Consider the following 15,689-nt stretch of genomic DNA (forward strand, 5'->3'; position numbering starts at 1 on the left):
TACGCACCCTTAAGACATAAAGACCCATAAGGGCAGACTATCAAACCAGAAAGAAACATTTGTAGAAATATGCAGTTTGGCCTTAAATACTGTTAGATAAAAAACTTTTCTTTTTTTCAACTTTTTAATTATTTTGAAATTGGAACACGTATATTTATTTTAAAAAGTTTTTTCGATTTTGCGCCATTTCACATATTTTTTCGTTTTCATTATCAAATTTCAATATGGAATATGGTGTGAAAGAAAATAGGATTGCCGCCTTGCACAAAGTGGGTATGGAGTCGTCGATTATATTCCAGACACTTCAAAAGCTTGGTATCAGCCGTATGTTCGTATATCGTACTATCAACAGATACAGCAACACTTTGTCTGTCGAAGACCAGAAAAGATCGGGGCCGCCGCGTGTTGTTTGAACTACAAAGGCTGTTAATGCTGTTAAAGCCAGAATTCGTCGAAACCCCATTAGGAAGCAAAAAATCTTATCGCGAGAAATGAAGATTCCCGTTAGGACTCTGTCGCGTATTATAAAACAAGACCTGGAACTCGGTGCTTATCGCCGATATACAGAACATGCCCTAAATCAATTTTTACAATTAAAGTGAGTGGGTCGACCAAAACGCCTTCTTTCTCGATACGCAGGTGAAAGGCACAGAAATATCCTCTTTACCGATGAAAAAATTTTCACGATTGAAGAACACTACAATAAGCAAAATGATAAAGTGTACGCTCACAGTTTTAAAGAATCTGTTTAAGTTGTCGGAAAGGTACATCCTGCGTCAGTGATGGTTTGGTGGGGCGTGTCTTATCAATGACTCACAAAATTACATTTTTGTGAAAAAGGAGTGAAAACTTCAGCCAAAGTGTATCAAGATACAGTCTTGGATCATGTTGTGAAACCTCTCAGCAATACACTTTTTAAAAATATACCGTGGACTTTCCAGCAGGACTCTGCACCTGGCCACAAGGCACGAACTACCCAAGCCTGGCTTGAAACCAACGTTCCGGACTTTATAAGAGTTGAAAACTGGCCCTCATCCAGCCCAGACCCTTTAGACTTCAAATTATGGTCAGTTTTAGAGGACATGGACAGACTAAGCGACAAGGCGACATTGAGTCTCTTAAAAATTTTTGGGGCAAGCAGTGGCGAAATTTCCCTTGGAAACTGTGCGTAAATCCATAGATTCGTGGCTAAACAGATTAAAGGCCTGAATAAAAGCTAAAGGCGGCCATTTCGAATAGAATATTTTTTTATTTTTTGCTGAGTCGTTAATAAATATGCATGTATAAATTTTAGTAATATTACATTACTTTATTTAAAATAAAAAAGCATTTTTATTTGTAACAGAACTTATGGCTGGACTAGGTATATATATACTAGCTGTGCTCGCGCCTTCGTCCGCGTCGAATTTAACAAAAAAGTTATTGATCACTTCGCAGAGTTATAAAATAAATAAATTTCTAAAATAAAATTAGCCTAAGTTACTCATCACTACGTCAGCTATCTGCCAGTAAAGTCTTTTCAAAATCTGTCCAGCCGTTTCAGAGATTAGCCGGAACAAACAGACAGACAGACAAAATTTTTATAAAATGTTATTTTGGTACATGTACCGTGTATACATCCATATGAGTTTAATAAAAAGCGGTTATTTTGATAATTATTACAAACAGACACTCCAATTTTATTTTTTTGTATAGATATATTACTTTACTAATTACTTGTTGTACCTATTTAGAAGGAAAATATTTTCATTTGATGCAAAAATACCGATTGTAGGTACTTATTGAATTACCATACACAATTAGATACGGAACTTGCAGTTAATCATTACGATATCTGAGTTTTTAAATAGGAACGAATTCTGTAATTAATAGTCGTAAATTAAATTTCTTTTAGACAGTTAAACAGTGATATAATGCCTCAATGAATGTTTCTAAACAAAGGATTATTTATAAATTTACAAAATTTAGTTTATTATTTAAAATTGGCCCTAATGACCAATATTACCTCCTACTGTTAAAGTGTATTCGTAACATATTTGTAGGATAAACTATATCCAAACCGGTAAAACAGGTCGATAATGCTATATTTTTCTTCTTACTTCTGCTATAAGATAGACAATAATTATTCTTTATTGAACACCAAAATACAAATAATCACAGTAAGAATTGAAAACAAAGATGTACACATGCGATCTAATCACTGATGAGATTGGGCACAAGACATGATATAGTAGCAGCGGTTAGAAAGTTTACAATAGAGGCAAATTATTTAGTATAATTATAAATACTGTGTGTACATATATACATATATACAAACGCATACATAAACATATAAATGTAGATAATAAACAATAAGTTTGTATATATCTATATATAATATAACCACTTAATATATATATATATATATATATATATATTAAGTGGTCATCGACTGGTATATTTTATAACATTGTTAACGATCCACTTATATATACCGTTCTTATACATATATATCGTTCTTTGAGGTATTGAGGCGCATTAGAAAAGGTACACAGTAAAGAACGTGAGTATTGCGCTCAAGCTTATTTAGTTGCTTTTCGTTAAGATCCAGAAAACATGCGTGATTAACTATGAGACTAAAACTTATAAATTTTATTAAAATTGCACTAGATGGCGGGATAATCATCCAACTACTGGCTTTAAAATACATAGGCCGAAGACGAGCAGCAGCGTCTTCGGTGGGCCAAAGCCAGCCCTGCGGGCACCATCCTACCTGCCTCGCGACTGTCTGCCCGAGACTATGGGCAACACACATGAGTTTACGCCATTTTTGGCACGAACTTGTATGTCCAGCAGTGGACTGTGATAGGCTGAACTAGCCTATCACAGTCCACTGCTGGACATAGGAACTAGTAAAGATTTTGTTTATATTATTATTTTGCTATTGAACTCTGAGTGATTATTTCTTTAGGTAGGTACTCAACAATTCAATACAAATTACTAAATAATCCAACACAAAGTTGGGGCGAAAAGCTAAATTAATCCCATGTATGAAATTGTAAATTGATTTTGTGGTATAATTAAGACGCGCAATTAAAACAGTCCGCAGTGTATGTGTTAAGAAAATTGAATAGAAGTTTCCAGTGCTGCATATTCCTAGCAATTATTAATTATCATTGATTTTTCGCTGTAAGTGTGAGGGTGAAGCATAAAATAATAAACTAGTTATCTTCTATTTCCATTTACCCAAGTGTAGTGTTACAGTACACAGTTAATATGAGTCTTCAAATAATTCCACTTTTATGTGTGCTGTTTATAATGTACGGCTTATCTGTTCGAGGATACAACGAAACAAACAAACGTAACAATATTCTATATTTATTTGTAATTACAAACTATCCTATTGGTAAACATGAAAGGTTCTTATAAAGTCGAGTTAAAAAAATTATGTGGTGTCATGGGACACCAGGTAGGAACGAAGTTCCTTCGGATAGTATAGAAACAACACAATTTGAAAAAAAATGTTGAATTTTATATATTTTTTATGGTCCTTGATTTTTTTTTTTTTTTTTTTTTTTTATTAAAAGTATTTAAAAAATTTTAGTATTTTAGAAAATAACAAATACCTTAAAATAAAATAAATCAAACAAAATAATAATAATAATAATTCAAACTATTAAGTAAAACAAAAAAACATATGTCTTTATTTATTTTTGTCGACAGTATAAATTTACATAAATAATTTTTAAAAGAAGTTTACTAGTAATATTTTAGTTTTACAAACGTCATATTACACAGTCGTGTGACTGATATTACGTCACTTCCGTTATATATTTTTCTTACGGTTATAGTATCACATTTTTTTCAGTTCGGTCGCTCAGCGAAATGTCAAGCCTGCCGTAAGGAACTATAAGAAAATATAAAATAGAAGCCGTGCTCACGACCTTAATATCTTTTAGAATGAATTTAAATCTTGCGCAGTTTTATTTAATTTCGTTCAGTTGCTTCGGTTTTACCTCCAAGGTACATTCCTTAGAGTATACATTACAATGTATACTCTAAGGTACATTCTTATAGCCAGATCCAGTCAGGTATTATTTAAAAAAATACAGCTTTGGTTTCAGTACTAATTTGTTATAAATGTTAGAGAGATCGCCATATTTTTTAAAATATCCTTAATGTACAGACAAACTTCATTTTTATTACAAGTATTTTTATTATTTTTTGCATTAGTAATAAAATTTTATAGAATATAAAAGTTATTGGTTTGAGTTCAGTGTTGATTTTCATATAATTTAAAAAAAAAATGTGTTTTATTGTTATTTATTTCTTTGTGTTTGTATCGTTTTTTATGTAAGATTGTTTATTCTTATGATTTACAAGTACCGTTAACGACCGCTAAATTCCGCAAGAATACTTCTCCGAAGCCCACAACGTACAGAAGGGTTAATGTTGATAGAAATAACTATGATTTTTATAATAATAATCTATTGGTAGAATTAGGTACATTTGTTAATATTATGTTTTAATTTTGTCGTACTTATTGTCTTTTTATTCTAACTAATTTGACAATACATAGGAGTGAAATTTGGTAAATATTAATCTTTTTAGTAGCCTCAACGCCTTACACAATAAGTTTAACAAACAAATTCCAACAAATAAAAAATAGAAACAGTTTAATATCAAATTTTCATCCCAATTTTAAAGCTATAAGTTCTCCAAAGTATGTCACTTAAACATAAAAAAAATATATTTTAAAAGCTTTAATATCGATTTTCATATTTTTAAATTTAGAAACACGAATGTTACTGAGAAACTTTAACCTCCTATTAAACTCTGTAAGAAAGAAGTTTTCTATATTTCTATTTTTGCTATAATGATTTATAGTTTGTTACGTTTTTGTTTATATGTAAAATTGGTTTTGCACTTTTTCGTGTTTTGTTAAACTTTTTTATGGTTATAATTCTTTAGATGTATCATTAACCACTTCGAAATTGCGCAAAAGCACTTCTCCGAAGCCAACAACATTACATAAAAGAATAAACGTCGATAGAAATTATTATGAATCAGCGAATTCAAGTGGATTAGAAGAATTGTTGCAATATGTGGGGGCTAAGAACAAAAGGAATAGTGGTGAGATATAAATTAAAAATAATCATAATTTAATAGCTGTGTCCCGAAATTTCATATGCGTTAATTTAAGGACAAACGCATTCAAATATTATATAGCCTTCCTCGATCAATGGACTATCCAACACAAAAATTTTTTTTTGATTCGAACCAGTTCCTGAGATAAGCGCGTTCAAACAAACAAACTTTTCAGCTTTATAAGATTAGTAGGTACTGATTTATATAAAATAAGTTTAATCAAATGAAAATTGAGTTTTATTTGCATATTTCAAATTATTTGTTTACAATGAAGTGTACAACAATTTTAAATTTTAGAAACTTATTCCATTGTGGACTGGGATTATTGGTGTCGTCTCCAAGTAAGAAAAGGAAATTGTCAAAAGGCATTAGAAAGGTAAAGTATATTATATAATCGTATAACTATATTCTTTTTTCATTCACCTGTGTTTTATTGTTTTTATAGTAATTTCTCATATGAAAAAAGAAACTGGCGTTATTTTTTTATAACGCGTTCATTCAACATTTTAAATAATTTCAGATTTTATTACGATATACAAACAGATGAATGCAAACCGTTTGTATATACCGGATGCGGGGGTAATAAAAATAACTTTTACACAAGTGATTTTTGTGAACGAAATTGTAAAGGTAAGAATAATAAAGAATACAAACTATCAACAACACGTATTAGACATCTTAAACAGTTAATGACCCGTTAACGATGATGTGACAGAACACGGGTTCGCGTGACGTGATACGTCACAACGCCATCAATACTTGAGTTGACAGAAGCTAAAATGACAACGTCAGACAGATGCATTGTATTCTAATTCGATATTTAAATGTGTTGTATGAAAGTTCGTAGTATTTATGGAGATACAGAATGCTTTATTTGCGGTTCGGACTTATATTGAATCGAAGTTTATTGTGAAAATTACATATTATCTTTTACAAAATTTGTTAATTATTTATTTATTTACACTTTCGCAGTATATAGTATATTTCGCAGCAACAGTATTACAAATCATATATAAAAATAGAATTTACATCAGTTGGAACAGGCGGTCTTATCGCTAATACTAAATAAAGAGTGTGGGATAGAGCTCAAATATGTTATGTAACATACACATACATACATACATATAATCACGCTTCTTTCCCGTAGGGGTAGGCAGAGACCACTTCTTTCCATTTGCTACGATCCTTACATACTTCTTTCGCTTCGTCCACTTTCATTATTCCCTTCATACATGCTCTTCGGTTTAGGGTACTCTTGACCTGGCCTTTTTTCAAGACGTCCCTTATTTGGTCTCGGAACGTCCGCTTAGGTCTACCCCTTCCGACCCTACCGTTTACACTCGCACACACATAACAAAAACATACACATGTACATATTATACTCATATACATACATATACACCATATACATATACATATAAATATATATCTATAAAAAATTTTGATAAATTTGAAATGAAAGACAAAACATCATAGCATAAAATATTGATATAAAAATAGACTGACATTCATTAAGACGATAAATACATTTCTTTTGTAAGTTTTTTTAAATGTCTCTAATGTTTGAGCATTCTTAATAGAGAGTGGTAATCAGTTACTTATTATGTTTCTATGTAAAAATTTACACGATAAAAACAGTTTCAGGATAACATAATGGCCTTAATTATTATACAATTTTTTAGGGGCTCTTGATACAAATATCAAAGACCTTGAGCGACCAGAATTTTGTTCTCTACAAGCACAGACTGGATTCTGTTTGGCGCTTATATCTCAGTAAGTAAGAAATATTTTTCTCATAATAATTTTTTTATAGCACTTCGTGATAAACAGGCGTACGGTCCGCCTGATGGTAAGTAGAAACTTATGAACACAATCACCACCAGGAGCATTACAAGCGCGTTGTCGACCTTCCCTCTGGCAACTCCGCTTTGGCAACCTTACTCACTACAGGAACACAACACTTTTACACACTACATTAAATAATAATGTGTGTAATGAAGAATGAACTGATTGACCTATCACACTAATATTAAGTGTGTATATTATAATTGTCATAACTCCAGAATCATAAGCACAGTGAAATTATATGAAGCTAAATATATGGAAATATTCCCTATTTTTATTTCTGACTCTCTCTCTCTAGTGACTTAAAAAATTAATAAATAAACGTTTCACACTCAACGGCCCCCGGTAGGATTTTCTTCTATGTCAGAGTCCGAAAACACACACAATACACAACATACATATATATATATACACACAAACATATATATGGTCAATACAAATGTCTGTCGTGAGCGAGTATCGAGCCCGCTACCGCCAGTGCAACAGCCAGTGCTGTCACCGCTGCGCCAACGCGTCGTCAGTGCTAAAATGCTTGTCACTTCTTACTAATAACAATTATTTATATTTTACAGGTTTTATTATGACATTAACGAGGAAACGTGTCTCAAGTTTAATTACGGTGGCTGTGGTGGAAACCAAAATCGATTTTCTTCCATGTCCGCATGTATGAAAACGTGCAGTGATAAAGAAGAAGAATCCGAGTAGCATGTTATGAAAGTAAAATTCAATAAAAATACACGCATATTATTCTTATAGAACATTTAAAAAAATATCAACGAAAAAGTATACTACATATTGTCTTCGGAGTGTATCGAGCTTGTGCGTAGAAGTTCAGTTAAGTACATTTTTTAGGTCACGGTTAACAGACCATATAGTGGTGATATCATAGTAATGGTACGATATTTTAAATTCTTATTAAGCTAAATTGGAAAAAAGTAAAAACAATAACTGACACAAACGTATGGTTTTAATTTATTTTAATAAGCATTTAATACTTTATTTTATGCGACTGCATATCCCATATTTATACCATAAATTTTTTTTAATTTTTTGTTTCAGTATATTATCTTATGCAATGTTAATTTGTTAATTACAGATATGAATACTTAACGTAACTGTTTTCACTTTTTGTCGGTTTTTTTAATAAAATTAAAATGGGACAGCTTTAAAACATATTTAAAGTATGGCATATATAGGTGAATTACGAATCAAATTTACTACATAATACACAATAAAAACCTTTATATGTACTAAAATCGGAGAAAACAAAATCAGCTAAAAATTTTACCGTGTCCTGAAAGCCAACGACTTGACGTTGCATAGTGATGTGAAAGAAAATTATCGTTCTTTAATGTAATATAATTTTATTTTATTTATTTATAAAAACTGGAATAGAAAAAAAACTTCATATCATTAAAAATAGTTATATGCTTGGTGGGAAAGACAAAGTTGGCCAATTTTCCATTTAATTACTACTTCGCACTTATTTTTCAATTGCTCAGATGTGGTTAGCTTTGTTAATACTTCTTTCGAGCGCTACAGGTTCTGTGTAAGTTGATCTGTCGATCTTTAACGTGATACGATATATTAAGTAAGAAGGTATACCTTGTTGTAGACTAAGATCAACTGTAAAACATAACGAGATAAGAATAATAATGAAGATAAAAAACTTTTATTTGTATAATTTGTTAAACAAAAAACATTGAAATAAACTAAGAAAGTCCGTGACTTATTCAGGTAGTTTTATCAAAATAGTGGGCAATATGATGACTATTTATTTAGACTACTAACGATATCATAAATATAAAACAAGTGTAGATTTATCGGCTTTGGTTTTTATATTGTTAAATTCAAATAAAATGTAACTTACGCGCATGAATTAAACTTATCGATAAGACAATGCGCACATCTCTAAGGTAAAATTTGTATTTTATTATACATGTGTAGCAAGGGGTAAGGCGACGCATCACGTTGTATATGTATATATTGCGAAGAAGAGGTAAAAGACGAAATGACAAAATTGGTTAAAATTCAATTCGATTTCGGATATTGTTTCTCGTAAGTAAATAAATAATTTAGGTACACTTAAACAAAGAGATAATCGATATTAATCAAAATTAGAAATTAGACAAGCTCTCGTCTATCAAGTACTAAAACATTATTTTCCAATTAAAATTTGCATTAGGAACGAGTTTTCTTTAATTAACAGACATTTCAATACAGCTATGAATCTCGTAGTTTCAAATTTCGCCCCGTAAAAGTCTTTGTCTACATTTTACTTGGAGTTGGAATAAAAATATTTAAACTCGGTTGGCGGACTAGCAATTACTGGAAGACCCGGCCTTAATCCTCGTTGTGACGAAGAAAAACTCCCCTAATAAATAGTCGAGCTGGATTAATTAGCGAAGACATGCTGAGCTGCTACCACTTGGAGTTTTCGTTTTCGATATAAATTATACGATCTGACTGAAAAATCATACTTTTATAATATCCTTTGTACCATTGCTAATTAAACTCTTTAATTTATCATTAACTGGAGATTCGTTTTAGTAACCGAACCATAGCATGGTATAATTTTATTAAACAGTAGTCTAATTACAAAAAAAAATAAGCGAATCCTCTCGGTCCGAATAAATAACAAAAAAATTAAGATTGAAAGTAATATAACATATCCGTAGCCATTCATAGAAGAATAAAAATATCTCAAACAAGTTGTAGTGTTTTAAGTCTTAAAGTAAATTCGTGTTACGTGTATTGACGTTTTAGCAAAGCTGTTAAGCTAAGTATTAGGCGTTATCAGATTGACTTTAGCCATCAACATGGAGATTGGAGGTTTTACGGCGCCATTGTTGCTCTCAGATTTTTTAGTGTCGCCCGAAGCGCACATTTTGCAGCGTCAGTAATTGGAGACTAATTTATCGCGCTTTGCTACGAGATTTATTGGCATAAGATAAGAACATATTGTAGCCATCTGCGATAACATCGGTTAATTGTCGGGTTTTATCCAAAAAAAATAAAAAAAATAAATAAAAATAAAAATCTGAATTTATTTTAAGAAAAAATAAAAAAAACATAAAAATTTAAATTAAGACAATAAACTTAAGAAATATCTGAAGCAATTAATTTTAAAAATAATAATAATACATAAATAATTATTACAAGAATATACAAAGTAAATATAACAAGATCAATCATCCGATTAATTTACATCAATCGCCACCGGCACTTTCGAAACAGAGGGAATTAAAACCGTTTTATTATTTGCCTTTGTTCCTAACTCGTTATCTTCCTTTATATTTAGAGCCAGCTATGGCCTGTAAAGTGAAGAAGTGTTTTACTGCGCTGAAAATCTTTGAGTAATATTTGACCGAAGCGACTGATGTGTCTGATTTGACTTTTTTGCATCTTATTTTTCTGCCGCCTGGAATACGAAAATAATTTATACAAAAGCAAATTTAATAAAATTCTTTACCGTAGTAGCAACACCAGAATTGATATTTACATGTCCTTACCATCTCGTATCGCATTTCTTCGGTGATTCTTTCACATAGATCGTTTGGTATGTCGTTCTGTGTAACATCTTGTAGGACGTACTTCAACTGTGATGTTCTGTAAAAATAAACTTCATCAAAAACTAAATAACAACTTAGAGAAATGAAACTTAAATTAATAATCAAATTTAACCTCTAACCTAACCTCTTTTCTTTGCTCTTATATCAAATAGCTGCGTCTAATGCGCTTATTTATTAAGATGATAGTAAAATTGTCATTACACAAATGGTCCAAATAAAAACTAAGACCACTTTACACCAATTAAGGTTACGATAAACTTAATATCCAAATGTAAATATTCAAAAGATTTACATTTTAAAATCTATATTAAGTCTTGAAGTTGCAAGATTGATGGAGCAATAATTTAAACTGCAGGAACGTTGCAAAATAATGGCAGATAGATGAAGGAAGAGGAATCTTCTTCTAAAATAAGTTTAAAATTACTGTTTAATGACCTATGTACTGTTTATGTAACAATATTCTCATATTTGTTATTTGAACTGTCGTTCCACTTTATTTTACATATATATAATGAATGTGACGGGACCAGGTGGTTCGACCATCCATTTCAATGAGCTATTAGTGTTCAACAATACCTTTCACCTCAGCCGCTTTGTGCTTAAACTACATTTCATTTAGCAGGGAATGTTTTATTATATCTATAATCTTACTACAATATGTAGGTATTTAATTTTTAGTTAAGCACAAAATTAATACACTTTTCAACTTAAAGGTAAAACATGTATAATTTCCTTGTTTCAAAATTAGTTGTTAACAAAAAATCAAGAACAATTATACCCAAAGCTATAAACACATTAATGAAATGAAATGAAAATCATGTCTTAAGTAAATTTTTTACAATGAATATTATTGAAATATGTCTAAGTTTATATTAAAAAGTTTAAAATGTAACTAACTGAATATAAATCAGCATATAGGCACTCGTGGCGCGTCTTGCAAGGTACGGTGCATCCTCTTTTCCTCCAAAGTTGTATTCGATAGCGTCTTGCTTGCTACATCGAGACACAACATCATCGTCGAACTTACACCACTAAAATAATACATGTAAATAATACATGTTAGTTACCTATACCAAAGATAAATTACTAGTCTTGAATAATTTCAAGTCTATTTAAATTTAATTCATGCCCTATATTAATCAAGTTACTATATGTCTCTAATAAAGTAAATCCATATCATTTAACTTTAATTTTTTTATCATGAAAATACGAGTATGCAATTGTCAACGTTAGACCAAGGACTCGTAAATTATATGAATATTAAAGATTAAAAGACTAGAATTGTGTATTTTTATTATGACATTCTAAAAGCCAATTTAAGTTAACTAATTACTTACCTTCCCATCACCCTTAGGGTTAATAAACACGACGTAGTGTCCACCGTGATTATCTCCTGAGTGGACGAGCACCGCGTGCAACGTATAATGCGCGGGAATTTGTGGTGTCTCTTGGAGATATTGATCCAGATTTATTTCTTCAAAAAACTCAAATCTATTACCAGACCAAAATAAATTTGTTACTCTTGTCCCATTTTACATCAAATTTACAAGTTACTTAGACTATCAACAGATTATTACGATATGAATTGTCGAACACTTTAATGGTGATGGTAAATTTAATGTGAATGGGGAAAGAAAGGTAGAAGTCATCAATAAAAGTAGACTTCGATGAGATAAATCGCACTGTAGGTTAAAATTTACCCAATTTACCTATCATTAAACTTAACGGATGCATCGCTCTGTGGGTCGTATTGAAACCGCATTAAGTGTAAATGTAGAATGGGCGGGAATACATCGAACCGAACACCTTTCTCAGCTTCTTGAAGGCCATGTTCACCCGCATCGTATTTGTTTTCTCCATCAAGTAATTCTATAGCGATGTAGTCTTGAAATGATTCATAAACTAAAACAGATGTTTTTTTTTTTAGTTTTAATGAACTTATAAAAAATATATTAAAAAAGATATATTTATTTATTATTATAAAAGAATCACTGAAATATCTTTCACATTTTAATCGCGTATCCGGAAATAAATAATAATAGAAAAATCGTATCGATTCGAGATAATATAAAAAGGACTGACTATCGTTTTTTCCCTTAACGCTAAGCTGAATGTCGTAAAATGTTTCAACTCGAGTACTTGAACAATTTACGTTCTTGCATTTTATAAAGGAAGTCATTTTCCCTTCAAACAATTTCGGAACTGTTCCTTCAACTACAGTACCTTTCATCTTATTTTCTAGCTTGTCTAGTAATACCTTAAAGAACATAAACGATTTTCATTAATAATTTTCGATATTATTTAAAATTCTAAAAAATATTTTATGACTTTTGTTTATTAAAATGTTTTATTACTCTTAAAAATTCTTGAACATCGTGTTGCATAAAAGAGTCCAAAGTTTCCCAGCCAAAACTTTTTGTAAGTTTTTTTGTAGCCACCGGTTTATCAGAAAATTGTAGGTCGTAAAAAACTCGCTGAAGTGCGAAAGCAACTGATCTGGAACTATCGTCTCCCACAGTTGGTATTTTATAAACGGCTTTACGTAGAACATTTGTAAAGAAAAGTGTTTGCAGAAGTGAATTCATATAACAAGTTGCACCTTGGTTTTTGAGTCCTGTAAGTATAGATATATATTTATATATAGAAGATATATATTTACAGTCTTAGTATAAATGAAGTTAGAGTAAAACGTCTTCCGAACCAATATATCCTGTGTGTTTCTTAGAATCCCAAGAAACTCCATGTGGAGCTTCCGCAACTACATGCGCCTCAATAGTTATAGAATCATCTTTTATAAAACCGTTTTCGGGATCCATTAAGTTATTCCATGATATAAAATGAGCAAAACCCCAATCGTCTTCTTTGCTAATAAAATGATAGTTATTTTATAATAATGAAAAGGAGGTTATTAAATTGGAAAAAAGTCAAGGATTTTTTTTTTGTTTTGTCTATACCTATGGTACATATGATGTAATTTCCTACAAAGATGTTCCCCATCAGGCTTGTAGGATAAAAGTTTTAGTTCACCAAGTCCATAACACGACCACCCCGGTGAATCGCAATCTCCGTTACATTGCAGAAAGATTCCAAGTGCCTTTTGCTGTTGACGGTCCGGAGTCGTTGTGTTTCGAATAAGAACTAGAATTTTCCATGGCAAGCATCTTACGTAGCAAGGAGGAGATAACACTTGTTCTTTAAGTTGACTAATATTGTGAACTGTGTAACGAAAGGTCGCTTCGGGACGAGCGATATCTTCATCATCTTTTGTAAGTTCCTAGAATTAATGTTTACTGAAACTCAATTGTTACTTGTGTAGATTCATGCCGTTATTTATGTTTATTCTGTGTTATTAGAAATATAACATTTTCTAATAATAATAATAATCTAGCACTGAAATTACAGCTAAATAATACTGCCTTAGTATAATTGTTGTATGGTGAGTAAGGTAGCCAGAGTTTCGGGGGAAGGTAAGGGGTTAAAGGTCAGTAACGTGCTTGCAATACTCCTGGTGTAGTGGTGCAAAGTTCCATATGCTATGTTATCTGTTTTCTATCGGACGGATCTCCGGCTTCTTTGATACCATTATAGCATAAAAAAGTCGGAAGACGAGTCATTACCATAACATGAATGCATGATTCAAATACAGGATACTACACGGTACCGAAGAAAAATAGAGTCAAAAACTTATGTTGCCCAGAGAAAATCTGAGATTAAGTATATCTGTAGATGGATGAATTCAGGTTTTTTCAACTTCCTTCATAAAAGATACGGCTAGGCTTTAGATTAAGAAACGTCATTTTGAAGTTAGAGAGGTTAAAGTTATTTTTTTTGTAACGAAATTATGGCGATAAACGGTCTACACTACAATACTTGTCAAAATGATAATATGAAATAAAACCTTACAACGTTGGTTTGTAGCGCGTCGGTTGTTGTATTTTCCGCGCTACCAGTTCCGAGCATTTTTCAATAGTAATGTGGTATAACTGCGAGATTAAAAAAGTAATTAAAACTGATTGTGTTTTAAAATTACAAAATATAAATGCCGAAATATGTAGTTACCTCACTATAAATTGTAATACATAATGTCTGTTATCAAAAAAATATAATTTATTCTTGTAAATTTTAAGCTGATGACATATGTCATCCTAGGATTTCAGATGTCATTTTTAAACAAGTCGGATCATACGGACAAATAATTGAATAACAATTTTAAAGTTGTAAGGAGGTCAAATATACAAACAGGGTTTAAGTCAAACATTAACTTTCAATATGCCAGAAAGGGTTCCGAATTAATTTGTACTTAAATCGCTAGAATATTATATCCGCTTAGAACGAGACCGCTACGTTCGGTGGTAATAAAACTTTCGTCGTCGCTGTAAAATGTTCAAGTTGTGTTATTTTTCATATCGGGATAAACATGTTTATTGCAAGGAAATCTTCATTTCTAAATTTTATAGTTAAAATACCTACAATTATGTACATACATTATTTAGTAATAGGTAGAATCTTTTACAGTATCATAAAAAAATTAGATAACACCAGCAGATAGACAGATTAATAAAACAAGCCAATTACTCTATTATATGTATTGTTTATATTCACGCCATAGATATAGTAAAAAAAAGTAGATAATGCGCGGCCTTTGTTGTTAGTGAAGCCACAAAACTCGGCTCCTTCAAGTAAATACACGCTCACACGCACACATATGCATCAAACTACGCTCATTTTCGTTAGTATGTCACGAGGCTTCATACAGTAACTTTGCTTATAAAATGCCGTCTTGTGTGATTAAATTGTGCAAAAACAATAATACCAAAGTAAACAAAAAATCTGAAGGAATATCGTTTCACACGTAAGTACATATAAAACTTTATATTTCTTGTTATTCCAAAATAATATTGAGGTTATTCGGAACTTATAATTTCAATGTCACGAAATGACGTACCACGGGAGTGTTGCCAGTAGTTCTTTTTTTCAATACCCCAAAATGTGGGTAAGTAAATTGTACGCAATCAGAAAAATAATTAAGTAAAAAGTAGACATAGTTATTGTTTTTTTTTCTCGTGTTATTTTATGTTACATAAATTGAAAATAAAAAAATCAAAATATATTTATGAATTATTAACTCGTTTGTTTTATGTTTTA

At 31.1% G+C, this 15,689-nt stretch overlaps 2 protein-coding genes across 2 annotated transcripts; one reads left to right on the top strand and one right to left on the bottom strand.

The window, feature by feature from the left end:
* The first annotated feature begins 224 nt into the window (after positions 1-224).
* Positions 225-7,725, top strand: LOC123657426. Its single transcript, XM_045592971.1, has 7 exons — positions 225-407; positions 945-1,164; positions 4,951-5,112; positions 5,425-5,503; positions 5,648-5,757; positions 6,810-6,900; positions 7,545-7,725. The coding sequence occupies exons 1-7, from the start codon at positions 225-227 to the stop codon at positions 7,675-7,677; spliced, it is 978 nt and encodes a 325-aa protein (XP_045448927.1). The 3' UTR covers positions 7,678-7,725.
* A 2,389-nt stretch (positions 7,726-10,114) lies between these two features.
* On the bottom strand, positions 10,115-13,509 carry LOC123657097 (ubiquitin carboxyl-terminal hydrolase 7-like). Its single transcript, XM_045592684.1, has 9 exons — positions 13,499-13,509; positions 13,246-13,409; positions 12,899-13,158; positions 12,627-12,801; positions 12,254-12,446; positions 11,882-12,035; positions 11,442-11,575; positions 10,485-10,581; positions 10,115-10,286 (listed from the first exon to the last, which is right to left on the bottom strand). Exons 1-9 carry the CDS (start codon positions 13,507-13,509, stop codon positions 10,254-10,256), a joined length of 1,221 nt encoding a protein of 406 aa, XP_045448640.1. The 3' UTR covers positions 10,115-10,253.
* Between the last annotated feature and the right edge of the window lie 2,180 nt (positions 13,510-15,689).

The sequence above is a fragment of the Melitaea cinxia genome, chromosome 10 (genome assembly GCF_905220565.1).
Source record: "Melitaea cinxia chromosome 10, ilMelCinx1.1, whole genome shotgun sequence".
Lineage (NCBI taxonomy): Eukaryota > Metazoa > Arthropoda > Insecta > Lepidoptera > Nymphalidae > Melitaea > Melitaea cinxia.

Coding starts and splice junctions, on each gene's coding strand:
- LOC123657426 (XM_045592971.1), top strand. CDS start 225: ATGGAATATGGTGTGAAAGAAAATAGGATTGCCGCCTTGCACAAAGTG. Junction 408..944: donor GATCGGGGCCGCCGCGTGTT/GTTTGAACTACA, acceptor ACTTTCCAGCAG/GACTCTGCACCTGGCCACAA. Junction 5,758..6,809: donor TTGTGAACGAAATTGTAAAG/GTAAGAATAATA, acceptor ACAATTTTTTAG/GGGCTCTTGATACAAATATC.
- LOC123657097 (XM_045592684.1), bottom strand. Junction 12,802..12,898: donor ATGTTCAAGAATTTTTAAGA/GTAATAAAACAT, acceptor ATGTTCTTTAAG/GTATTACTAGACAAGCTAGA. Junction 12,036..12,253: donor TCCGTTAAGTTTAATGATAG/GTAAATTGGGTA, acceptor GTCTGGTAATAG/ATTTGAGTTTTTTGAAGAAA.